The sequence below is a fragment of the Cherax quadricarinatus genome, chromosome 93, assembly GCF_038502225.1.
Source record: "Cherax quadricarinatus isolate ZL_2023a chromosome 93, ASM3850222v1, whole genome shotgun sequence".
Lineage (NCBI taxonomy): Eukaryota > Metazoa > Arthropoda > Malacostraca > Decapoda > Parastacidae > Cherax > Cherax quadricarinatus.
The window spans coordinates 9,567,738-9,581,543 of NC_091384.1; the positions used below are offsets into that span (position 1 = coordinate 9,567,738).

The following is a 13,806-nucleotide window of genomic DNA, read 5'->3' on the forward strand; positions in this document are numbered from 1 at the left end:
TCAGCAACTTCGTGCAGATGAATGACTCTTAAACATACAAGCCATACCTTCCTTGTTACCTGTTCTTTCTATCACATCTAAATAAGTTGTACCCTATTATCCATATTTTTTTGTCAAAGTGATCTTTTGTGTGGGTCTCTGTGAAGGCTGCAAATATTGCATGTGACTCCTCTAGAAGCCCAATGATGAAAGGTTTTTGTTGTTGGTGGATGGCTCAAGGCCCTGTATATTAGCAAATACAAATGAAGTCATATCGTGCGCTTGTTGGGGGGATTCTGTTATGAGCATCAGTAGTTGTGGTTCTGGAGGGGTATGGGGGGGGACACTGGTTGTGCCTCCAGTCCAACAAGGATCCAAGATGATGGACTATTTTGGCTATTTCTTTCCATTTTTTGTTTCTTGCCACTAAAAAAATATCACTTAGAGAGGGACCATCATAATTTCTATGGATTATTTTATGGGGTCTGTACCTCCTGGTCCCTCATAAATGGTATACAGAGCAGTTGTTGTAGCAGCATTTTTTGAGGACTGTTGAATGGCACATTTCAGAATGGAAGAGTTTACAGGAGGTAGAACAACACCCGCCTTTGGACAGGAGGTCGTGGCATTCTTTGCGGTGCCCAAAGTTGCACATTCCATTCATTTTCCAAGACATTCTATACTTACAAATGCCCCTACACACAGAACATGCACCATTTTTACTTTTTGATGGCTAGAATTTGTGCAGTTTCTAAAACTCCACTGCTATCTTCAGTAACCATGCCAGAAACACCACCAGCTGTTACTAGACGTAGACCAACACTGTCCCTCGAAGCAGACTCTTCCTCTATTACATCTGATGACTAAAATGTTAATGTGACTGTCTCTTTTATACTGTAATTTGGTTTTTTTTTTGTACACCATATTTATGCTATACAGTAATTACAACTTTCTGTAATATGTAAGACTTATGCAAATTAAAACAAAGTTATCAAGTTGGAGTTTCCTATAGACCTTTTCTTTATTCAAAATAAAATGTTTTAAATGGTTGTTAAAAATGCTTGAAGTATCGGTAAGGGGTAGTTCCTCGCTTAGCGACGAATTCGTTACTCGAAGTATCGGTAAGGGGTAGTTCCTCGCTTAGCGACGAATTCATTAACCAATTTGGCCTTAGGAAGAGAACTCTGTCATTAAGCGAGAAGTGTCAATACGTATTGTATTTTCACTTCCCTGCGCTGTCTAGCTAATTTTGGTGTCAGTATGACATCACCCTGACACCATCCCATGATGTCACCCCATGATATGCCTGACAACACCTCATGACATCATGACACATCACACCATGACATCACCACCAGTGGTGATTGGCAATTTCTAAGTGAGCAATTAGTTTTCAGTAATCTCTAAAAAGTTCAGTGTTTCCCGTCAACAAAGCGTGTGTTTGGTTGAGTACATAAATTCCTTTCAGTCAATGTTCCACTACCATTGTTCCATTATCACATGTTCTTAAATGCCCTAGTGTTAATTTTGCATAGAAAAGCATAATTTTGTTAGTGCATATAATGTTGTAATCATGATACCACACATTTGTTGCTGGTGTGCTAGCTTTCATGTATGTTCCATATCGCATCTGTGCCTAGACCAATGTAACACATCACTCAGTGTTATATGTCACTCCCTGATGTAACCACCTGTTCACTGACTAGTCAGTGCTGGCATCAGGTCTGAGCACCCTGCATAGAGAGAAGCTATTCTCACCACCTTTCTGACTTCACACCATCTACGTCATCCCTCTTACAACTCCCACACATGCAGAGTTGTTCTCTTGCAACTATTGCCTATCACTGCTGAAGGCACCTTTGCCTGAGTTGTCCTTACAACTCACCACTCGCCAGCACCATTAAACTGTGTTGCATTAGAGTACATCTTCTGCAACTGCTCTTTGACACAGTCCCTAATGAGAGCTCTCCTGAAGAGTTGTACGGTCAGCAGTCCTGGCCAGCAGCAGACACCACCAGCTCACTCCCCAGGTTCGGTGAACCCTACAGTGACTACCCTGTGGCGATTATGCTTTACCATTCATCGATGACTGTACCCTGTTACACAGCTCACCTGCAACCATATCTCCTGATGTGTTGCACCATCTGTGGGCCAGTCCCAGGATGGCATATCCCCTCCTGCAAAAGGTCCTGCATGCAGTGACATCTTGCTGCCATAGCTCACTGTTTTGTCAATATTTTTCAGCGCACCTTTTTTTTCCTCCCTTCTGTTAAGTTTTTTTTTTTGTTCAATGTTAGTGCCCACACCAGTGCCCTGTTCCTACGAGTTTTATTCAGTCATCTGTTATGATCGGTGTAACTGTTATTGGGGTTTAGGAATTCTGGTTAGCAGTAATTTAAAACCAAGACAACAGTGCATTAGTGTTCACAATAAAGCTAACAGAATTCTTGGCTTCATATCAAGAAGTATAAATAATAGAAGTCCTCAGGTTGTTCTTCAACTCTATATATCCTTGGTTAGGCCTCATTTAGACTATGCTGCTCAGTTCTGGTCACCGTATTACAGAATGGATATAAATGCTCTGGAAAACATACAGAGGAGATTGACAAAGATGATCCCATGTATCAGAAATCTTCCCTATGAGGATAGACTGGGGCCCTGAATCTGCACTCTCTCGAAAGGCGTAGAATTAGGGGGGATATGTTCTTATGTTCATATTTCATGCCATGCCAGTAAGCTGGTGCTGCTATCTGGTGGGTCCTAGGCTTACCTTGAGTTAACTCCATGATACCTTGCTTTTGCCTCACTTTAGACCTACCATCAGGCCATGGCCTGGCAAGACTGAACATAGACATATTGCCTGTACCTATAACCCAATAAAGCTAAGGCTTGCCTCCGAAGAAGCATCATTCACCCCACCAGAGAAATACTACTGATATATCTGGTAACAGTGGTGTCCAGAATTAATATCGTTATACTGTTCACCTAGCAATAAGTAGGTACCTGGGTGTCAGTGGAGTGGTGTAGGTGGCATCCTGCAGGACAAGATTGAAGGACCACAGTGAAAATAAGCCAGTCCTCGATGATGCACTGACTTTACTGCCTTACGCTGGGTTACTAATCATAAATTTTCAGCATGCTTTGCAAATTGCATAGATCACATATGGAAAAGGTATAGCATGTTGCATAAACTGATTTACACACACAAATAGGACATAAAATGAGAGTGAATCTGCCTAAAGCGAATCCATGTAAAGCAAATTCGCACAAATCGAGAGGAAAGTACTGAATGTTCGACTACTTACAATCTACCCAGTTACTCCTACATCACAACACAAAGCTTAAAGATGTAAGTTCATAAACCAGGAACTTAATGAACACTGTGAAAGTCAGGAAGCAACAACGGTAAAGAACACTGATGAATACAGTCCTGAAGACGGGCCACCAAGAGCACAGATCTGCTCCTATAGCTACAAGTAGGTAATTACAAAATAGGTGCAGTAATTACAGATAGGTAATTACACTGTGCGTGAAGAGATACATGTTTAGGGATAGACGCAGCGTCAAGTAGTGATGTTTCTGCTGACGACTCAGAGGAAAGAGGGGAATAGGAGATGTCAAAACCTCAGTGGCAAGTGCTAACACCTATTTGAATGCATCAAATAGGTGTTAAAACCTATTTGGATGCATCATTATACCAATATACAGTGCCAACAAGTAGATGAGCACGACACATGTGCAATAAATAGATGGGCAAGACACATGTGCATCTGCTAGATACTTAAGTGTTGCAAATGTATCTACTAGCTTACTACGATGGTTCACTGAAAGACAGGGAAAGGCAAACTGCTCCAGGCCTCCCCACGTTTACAAGTGGGTGTCGGGCAGTGGTATAAGCAGTGATGTTCCGCAGTGTCCCCTACCTCAGAGACATCAGGGACAACAACTTGGGACAAACAGAGGTGGAGAAGGGCACAGCTGAACGATAATTGACGCTACTGTACCGTGAGAGGGACGGGGGGATCCCCTATGAGTTTTCAATATCTTCCGAGGCGCCGTAGCAGCAGTGGTCCGCTGTGCTCCCTCTTCACAGACGTTGAAGGAAGATGAGGGAGTGTTAACCTCCGCCTCCACCACTGCAACAAGTGCAACAAGAGCTCTGGGAAGGACTAGCAGCTGCACACCAGTACGATAACACCAACAAGATAGCACACTAGCAGTATTATATTATTGACAGTACAGAATACCAACAACATGAAGAATAAGACACGTTCAACACTTGGTTATCTTTGTTGATGAATAAGACATGTGCAACACCTGGTTATCTTTATTGATGAATAAGACACATGTGCAACACTTTTGTATCATTACTGTTGAATGTTTCGCCTACACATCAGGCTTCTTCAGTCAAACAGAGCACGGGAGACACTCCATAAATTTTGGTAGGAGGTAGTCAGTCCCTCAAGCCAGGAGTGTTCAAAGAATGACCCTTAATTATTAGTTGTATTATTAGTATAATATTCAAGTGGAATCTCTAGACCATTAGGGATAATGCAGCACCTGGGGAACAGGAGGTAATGAGGTTTGATTACTGGATCAAGAACCCTTCACTAGCATTAACACACTACCTTGAACAGAAGAAGACCTGGAAATGTTGTACATTGGAGCAGCAGAAGATAGCAGGAAAGAACACAGGAGGTTTTATGTGTCTTCCGGTGAATATCAAAGGTAAAGCCACTGATTGTGTGTGTACCTCCTACCAGTCAGTGTTGACGGGTGAGGCTGTGTGGAACTCAGCCTTCACAAGCTAGACCAAAGAAAGGACATGGAAATGACTGTGTGTAAGATCAAGGTTGACAATGGAATGGAAGACAAAGATGGCACAACACAAGAGAGTAAGGGGAGCATAATTCAAATAAAATGTTTAGGAAATGACAATGACCTTTAGGGGTTGAAAAGGCTGTTAACTCTTCGTTGTCCTCATGAAGGGAGACTTGCTAAAACCCTTGTAACAAGTCTAAGGTGGAGAAAACTTTATTATTCCCTGTATTGCATAATAAGTCACCTAGAACAGGAAGTGGAAAATGATCTGGAATCGTGTTAATGTTCAGTTTCCTGAAGCAATCACTGGGCGCCAAGAACCATCTTTGCCATGTGCAATGACACTGCTGTCAGGCATTTGGCTGATTAACTCTCCTGCTATAGTGACCTAAGAAAGTGGCAATTTGTACACAGGTTCACAACTAGGTCTAGTACCAGCCTCAAGTGGAATAGTGTGATGGTAAATTTGTTAAACATATCTTCTCACTGGTAACTATAGATCCATTACATTTGTTTAACTCTTGCAAAGAACTTGTAACTTTGCCTGGGAAGTCAGATGAAGCTAATTTTCTTTTTCTTTCACTGGTGGGAAAGATGGACTCTTCCCAGGGTAAAATAGCACCGCTGCCATCATTTGTATTGAAGTTTGGGGTTTGAAACGAGCGGTGCAGTGGAGTAATACACAGTTGGAGCTAAATCTTTTTCTTCCAGTGGTTCGAAAGACAGATTCTGTTCAGGTAAAATAGCAATGATCCAAGATCCAATCCCACCACTGCCACCATCTGTTAGGTTTAGGCTTCAAAACAAGCGGTAAGGCAGAGTGATATACAACTGCTCTCCTGCTGTTTTTCAAGGATAATGTACCGCCACCTGCCACTGTACTGCCAGCTACATACATACTGGCAAGAAAGCTGGGATTGAACTGGAGGTCCTATCAGTGATCCTTAAATTCCTAAGTTGTGACACTGCAATGGCTATACATCACTGACAAGTAGATGTAGATAACACATTGTAGACAGGTGTAGATAACACATTGTAGACAGGTGTTGATAACACATTGTAGGCAGGTGTTAGATAACACATTGTAGACAGTAGACATAAATAATACATCGTACACAGTAGACACAGATAATACACTGTGTTGAGATGCATCAACCAGCCTGGTTGATCAACAGTACTGTGAAAGTCTCTCAACTTGCTAATCAATATTGGATAAATTTTTTCGGTCGCATTTATGAAAATTTTCTCTATACAGAGACACTCTCTTGATAGTTGATGATAGTGGTCAGTTCTATCCTTGAGTGACTGACTGCCTTCTATCATGAATGTGGTACTGATCACCTTTTATCATGACTGAGGTACTAACTGTCTTCTATCATGACTGAGATACTGACTGTCTTCTGTCATGACTGAGGTACTGACTGTCTTCTGTCATGACTGAGACACTGACTACCTTCTATCATGACTGACATACTGACCACTTTCTATCATGACTGAGGTACTTACCACCTTCTGTCATGACTGAGGTACTGACCGCCTTCTATCATGAGTGAGGTACCGACCGCCTTCTGTCATGACTGAGACACTGACCACCTCCATCATGACTGACGTACTGACCACTTTCTATCATGACTGAGGTACTGACACACCTTCCATCATGACTGAGACACTGACCACCTCAAAACTTCTACTGTCTCCAGTGTTATATTAACTTCTGTATTCAACTGAAGAAGTCTGATTTGCAGACGATACACTTCAACAATAAAAACACACTGGGATACTGTGTATGCGAAGAAATATTCTGAATTTTGTGTATATCTGGAGGGTGTTTCAGGGGTCAACACCCCCATGGCGCTGTCCATGATCAGGCCTCAATATTCAGGATTCTGTGTATGTGATGACAAATTTGGAATGTTACATATGCAAAAAAATACTTGGGATTTTTCAAAATTCCAGAAACGCTTCACTGCATGTATACCTCTTCACTCAGGTATGTATGTTTATGTTTTTCCTTTATGTCTATGATCGTATAATTTATCTTCCTTTGTCATAACATTATTAGCCCTTAAACTGTCCAAACATATATCTACGTTCACGTGCGTAGCACTCCAAATGTAGATCTACATTTGATTTTACATGCTTTATGTAAAAAAAAGTAGATCTACATTCGGTGTGCTACGCACGTGAACTAAGATCTACGTTTGGATAGTTTAAGGGTTAATTCACTTCAATTCACATAGCATAGCAGCAAGGACTTTGTTCCGGTGTTTTACAGTCAACAGAGGTATGCTAGCGCCTCATCTTCACAAATATGCTGCATTTCTGTCACAATTGATGGACTGAATACATCAACCCCAGGCTGAGGGACTGATTGCCTCAAACTCCTCCTCGTCTTCCACTTTTCTCTGCATTGGATTGAAGAAGCCACTGTGTGGTGAAACATTTCCAGAATAAAGAAACCCTAATGTTGCACAAGTGTCTTATTTATCAACTTGTGAGTTTTGTAAACTATTTACTTACAAACCATACCCCGGCGGGGCTAGAACCCGCAGTCAGAGAGTCACAAAACTCCAGAGTGTTGCGTTAGCTACTGGACCAGCTAGCCACAATAAGATTCATCCAGCTAGGTATATTTCTACACCATAGGAAGGTTAGCATAGGCCACCACTGTGACCACAAATGCAAGTTTTTACAGACAAATCTCCAGCTAGCGTGGCCGTGACGAACTCTAGCTCAAGTCCCCTCACTGCCGTCAACATGACTTGTTTTGAGACTCTCTGACCATGGGTTCAATCCCGGCCGGGGTATGGTTTGTTTGCAATCGTGTCATCACGATTTCGTGGCCACCCATCATAAAAAATAAACTGAAAACCAACCTATGTTTTATTGTCAACGAACAGATCTACTATGAAACTAATGAAAAGTAAAAGGACACAAGTGCAACTAATGTGACATTTTATTGTGGCAACGTTTCGCTCTCCAGGAGCTTTATCAAGCCTTATCAAGCTCCTGGAGAGAGAAACGTTGCCCAATAAATGTCACATTAGTTGCACTTGTGTTCTTTTACTTTACATATTGTCGGTAATTCTACCAACTTTATTACGAAACTAATGAAGCTGAAGCCTCGGTGCCCCTAATCCCAGAGGGGCCCAGTACCCACTTTATTCCATATTGTTTAAAAATTTTGGGTCTGTCTGAGAATGGGTTTTTAAAAAATAATAATAATATAGTGTAATTCAATACAAAATTGTAGTTAAAATAAAAATTAAAATGCTATTTAAGTATCATGTAGGCTAGTTGTTACTGGTTGTGAAGGTGATCCCATAACAGTTCAAGCTTCAGGGCCCTGCCAGTGATTGTCAGCCAAGAGGATTGGCAGTTGTCAGCCCACCATCAGCCCCGCTGCCTGGTGAAGCTTCCCAGTTTCCTCTTGTTACTTATACATAAGTATAACATCTGAAGCATCGGTCAATGGTCAGGAGTTAGGACAATAAAAGATGATTTAGTAACCAACTCAAGACCGAGACTAAGACAGGAACAGACTAACCAAACTGATCAACAGCAGCCTTCGACACTGTTGTAGGTAACAGCTATCTTCTCCCAGACACCATCACTCAAGACACATGTCTTGCCACCATTCTTCAACTGAACAAGGACAGCTTTCACATAAATGATATCAGAGAAGTTACACTTACAGGTAAACCAAGTGGCACAAAAACCATGGTCTTAAAATTTCACTCTAAGCCTACAAGAAATAACCTATTACAGTCATTTATAAATACTAAATGTAATTTGTATGTCAATACAAATTTCTTTTTATTCTGTACAAAGATAATATAGTTTACATGCATAAAATAAACCCACTAGTATACAAATGTATTTCAGGAAACTAATTCTAATGCTTCAATACTACTTAGAATTAGACACAGAATAAGATTTCTTATGCAGTTAACAACTATTATACAAGTGCAGTATAAAGATAAGACAAAACTTAACCTAACTTTGCCTACATCAAGAGGTTGTCCTGCTTCTTGACAAACTTTACCTAACCTAAACCAAATCTAACATAACCTAGTCTAACCTAAACCAAATCTAACATAACCTAATCTAACCTAAACCAAACCTAACATAACCTAATCTAACCTAAACCTAACCTAACATAACCTAAACCTAACCTACATCAAGAGGTTGTCCTGCTTCTTGACAAATCTTACCTAACCTAAACCAAATCTAACATAACCTAATCTAACCTAAACCAAATCTAACATAACCTAATCTAACCTAAACCAAATCTAACATAACTTAATCTAACCTAAACCAAACCTAACATAACCTAATCTAACCTAAACCTAAGCTAACCTTACCTATGTCAAGAGGTTAACTGGCTTCTTGATAAACCTTACCTTACCTAACCTAAACCTAACCTAACCTACATCAAGAGGTTGTCCTGCTTCTTGACAAATCTTACCTAACCTAAACCAAACCTAACATAACCTAATCTAACCTAAACCTAACCTAACCTAACCTTACCTATGTCAAGAGGTTGTCCTGCTTCTTGATAAACTTTACCTAACCTAACCTAGGTCAAGAGGAAAAAATCACCCAGTTCTTTGCAAAAGGTTAAAATTGCAGTAAGGAAATCAACCATAAGCCAGAGATACCACACTGCCAATGAAGATGATCTCACAAAATTCTCAGGTGATGCTGGAATACACAAGTGTGATTAAGATGCAGTTTGTCCCCACTAATCTCCACAAACACTGTACCCTCAATCTGCATCTGTTATTCCATTGTGTTATATCTTATTTCAACATTTTGTTATTCAAATGCTTTTACCGTTTATCATCAGCTGTTATGTTTGTTAGCAATTTCAGATAAATTTACTCATTATCTCACCGATCTTTTAAAAATTGAGTATCATTTCATCTTAACTTTTAAAGTATGTATTTTTTTAACCAAAAAACTTATAGACAATCCAGCACGCACTATTAATTTTGCATTTATTGAAGATACAAGAGATTTTAACTATTTTCATATCCACTTGCTAGAAACAACACTCTACCTCATAGTTATTTAAGTTCACAAAGTTTATTGTTTTGTCTAATACAGAACTGTGCACATTATTTTGTACTGTCTGTTGTTAGAAGTTTGTCAGAAGTTTGTGCACTATCAGGAGCTAAATTTGATTACTAGTTTTAATACTGTGTTAAAACTAAATTGTAATTTTTATTATAGGCATTGTCTCTATTCTCATAGTTATTTTTGTTAGTACATAGTTATACCGTTTTCTTTTCATATTTTTGTTAGTTATACTGCCTTTGATATACCTTTGATGAGTTCTGAGAGTCTTACTACTCTTGGAGCCCAGCCATTGGCCAGGCTCGTCTTTGCTTGCCTGGTCAAGCAGGCTGTTGCTGCTGGAGCCAGCTGCCCCACATATCCATCACAACCTGGCTGATCTGGCACCTGGTGAAGATACTTATCCAGTTTTCTCTTGAAGACTTCTACACTTTGGGGCCACAAATGCTGATACAGCATTTGGGGCCACAAATGCTGATACAGTGTTCCCTTATTGTGCCCACCGCACCCCTACATCTCACTGGGTTTATTTTGCACTTCCTCCCTTATCTCTCACTCCAGTATGTTGTTATGGCAGTGTGCAGATTTGGCACCAGACCCTCGAGTACTTTCCAGGTATATATTATCATGTATCTCTCTCCTCCACTCCAATGAGTACATGTTCAAGACTTGAAAGCGTTCCCAGTAATTTAAATGCTTTACTGGCTGTGTGTGAGCCATAAACGATCTCTGTATCTGTTCCAGCTCTGATATTTCTCCTGCTTTGAACAGGGCCATCAGCACTGAGCAATATTCCAAATGAGGGAGCACTAGCGATTTGAAGAGTATCACCATTAGCATCATTTCCCTTGTTTTGAAAGTACAGTGGACCCCCGCATAGCGATCACCTCCGAATGAGACAAATTATGTAAGTGTATTTATGTAAGTGCGTTTGTACGTGTATGTTTGGGGGTCTGAAATGGACTAATCTACTTCACAATATTCCTTATGGGAACAAATTCGGTCAGTACTGGCACCTGAACATACTTCTGGAGTGAAAAAATATCATTAACCGGGGGTCCACTGTACTCAATATTCACCCTGTCATCCTCCTGGCTTTTGTGATCTTTGTCTTATTAAGTTCTTAGAAAGAAAGGTCAGCTGACATAGTTATTCCCAAGTCTTTTACATGCTCCTTTCATTCCATTTGGTGATCCTCTTGAGTTTTTTATACAGTGTTCCTTTCGAGTTCTTCATTCTTTCCATACCTAAACAGCTGGAACTTATCACCATTGAACATCATGCTGTTCTCCATTGACCACTGGAAAACCCTGTCTTCCTGTAATTTTTCAGCGTCTTCCACCATAGTGACTTTCATGTTTATTTTAGTCTCATCTGCAAATGTTAATACAAAACTGTGATGGGTCTATTTATCTGTCTGCTATGAAGATGAGAAACAGCAGAGGTGCCAGGACAGTGCCTTGGGGAACTGAGCTTTTTACCTCGCTGATGCTGGATTTTGCTCTGTTTACTACTACTTTTTGTGTTGTGTGTTAGGAATCCGAAAATCCACCTGCCTACCTTCCCCGTCATGCCTATGGCCTTAGTTATATTTTCATATTTCTTTTAGTAGTTATACTAGCTTTATTTCCATTTTTACCATTCATTATTACCCACTTAACATCTGCTATCCTTCACCTATCTATATATGAACATTCTTCCTACCTTTGAGTCATGAATGCATAGATCAATACAGATATTAATCTCTTGTTAAACGTCAGTAATAACCAATGCTCTTCTGATATTTGTTTCCATTACACAGCAAAATAGGGAAGAACTGTTCTTGGTGCCACCAAGAACATAACAGTGTTCAGTGGCCTGGTGGCTAAAGCTCCCGCTTTACACACGGAGGGCCCGGGTTCGATTCCCGGCGGGTGGAAACATTCGACACTTTTCCTTACACCTGTTGTCCTGTTCACCTAGCAGCAAATAAGTACCTGGGTGTTAGTCGACTGGTGTGGGTCGCATCCTGGGGGACAAGATTAAGGACCCCAATGGAAATAAGTTAGACAGTCCTCGATGACGCACTGACTTTCTTGGGTTATCCTGGGTGGCTAACCCTCCGGGGTTAAAAATCCGAACGAAATCTTATCTTATCTTATCTTATCTTCAGTTACAGGAGGGCACCACACAGGGCTCCACGTATACAGAACCTCCTTCTGGTGTTCCACTTTTTTGTTGGCTTTTAACTGAGCCACTGTTCATTATGTTCGGTGCTTTGACCACTTTTCTGTCATTTATGCACAACAGTTGTGTAAGGGAAAGGCAATAGGTGCCATATTTTGAGGTAAATATTGTAGGTACTGTGTATTCATTTAACTTTTTTATCTGTTTTTCTTATGCCTAGCTGTAATGAGCACTTAATACAGCCTCTCCTCACTTAACAACAGGGTTCCATTCCTAAGTGTACATTGGTAAGTAAACAGGTCATTTAGCAAGGAACATACCATACTTAATGTCATCTTTGCACCATTTAGTATAACATTTCTGGCATACGTATTTTTAAATATTTATATAGTAGTTTACTGTAATAATATACAGTTCTAATATACATACATTACTTAGGTTCAGACACTGACTGAAGAGCCGGTAGTAAGTCTGAGTGCTCAGTAAATGAATACGTCACATTTTAGATGCATTTGTAATGATAAAATACAGTGGTCCCCTGTTTTTCGTAGTTCCCGGTAATCGTAAAATTCGCCAATCATAGGGGTATTTTCGTATAAATATGGACTCTCTTTTTATAGATTGACTCGTGAGTCGTAGTTCGTCCGGGACGCGTACCCATGGCATGAGCCAGGGCGGCAGCCAGTCTGGCATTGTTTACCAGTGAGCGAAGGTCCCCTCACGTGCTCCAGTGAAATATTTCATAATATTCCATTTATTTTAGTGCTTGCAAGTACTAAATAAGCTACCATGGCTCCAAAGAAAGCTCCTAGTGCCAAGCCTGTGGTAAAGAAGGTGAGAAATACGATTGAATTTAAGAAAACCATCATTGAACAATATGAAAGTGGTACAAGTGTGGCCGAACTGTCCAGGATGTATAAGAAACCCTACACAACCTTATGTTCCATAGTGGCCAAGAAAAATGAAATAAAGGATGCTGTTGTTGCAAAGGGAGTAACTATGCTGACAAAAATGAGATCACCAGTACTGGAAGAAGTTGAGAAGTTATTATTGGTGTGGATAAATAAGAAACAATTACCAGGAGATACTCTTATGACTTCATTTATTTGTGAAAAGGCTAGGCAGTTGCATGAAGATTTGGTAAAGAAACTGCCTGCAAATAGTGGTGAAGTGAGTGAATTTAAGGCCAGCAAAGGCTGGTTTGAGAGATTTAAGAACCGTAGTGGCATACACAGTGTGGTAAGGCATGGTGAGGCTGCCAGTTCGGACCACAAGGCGACTGAAAAATATGTGCATGAATTCCAGGAGTACATAGAGGCTGAAGGACTGAAACCTGAACAAGTGTTCAATTGTGACGAAACAGGCCTCTTTTGGAAGAAAATGCCAAAGAGGACCTTCATTACACAAGAGGAAAAGGCAATGCCAGGAAACAAGCCTATGAAAGACAGACTGACACTAATGTTCTGTGCTAATGCTAGTGGGGATTTCAAAGTGAAGCCATTACTAGTGTACCATTCTGAAAATCCCAGAGTGTTCAGGAAAAACAATGTTATGAAGAGTAAATTGTGTGTGTTTTGGAAATCTAATAGTAAGGCATGGGTCACGAGGGAAATTTTCATCCAATGGTTCAATGAAGTGTTTGGCCCTAGTGTGAAGGAGTATCTCTTGGAAAAGAAATTGGATCTCAAGTGCCTGCTAGTAATGGACAATGCACCTGCTCATCCTCCAAACTTGGATGACCTAATTTTCGAGGAGTTTGGG

At 40.4% G+C, this 13,806-nt stretch overlaps 1 protein-coding gene across 9 annotated transcripts in view; it reads right to left on the bottom strand.

Moving 5' to 3' along the window:
* Nucleotides 1-13,806, bottom strand: part of DIP2 (disco-interacting protein 2) — a 613,961-nt gene that overhangs the window by 55,313 nt on the left and 544,842 nt on the right. Inside the window, exon 20 of one of the 9 annotated variants that reach the window (XM_070104687.1) lies at nt 3,898-4,115. The exons of the other annotated variants lie outside the window; for them this stretch is intronic. Within the exon in view, the coding sequence (XP_069960788.1) occupies nt 3,913-4,115 (203 nt within the window). The 3' untranslated portion in view covers nt 3,898-3,912. Of the gene's footprint in view, nt 1-3,897; nt 4,116-13,806 lie in introns of those variants that run through there. 9 annotated transcript variants of the gene reach the window in all.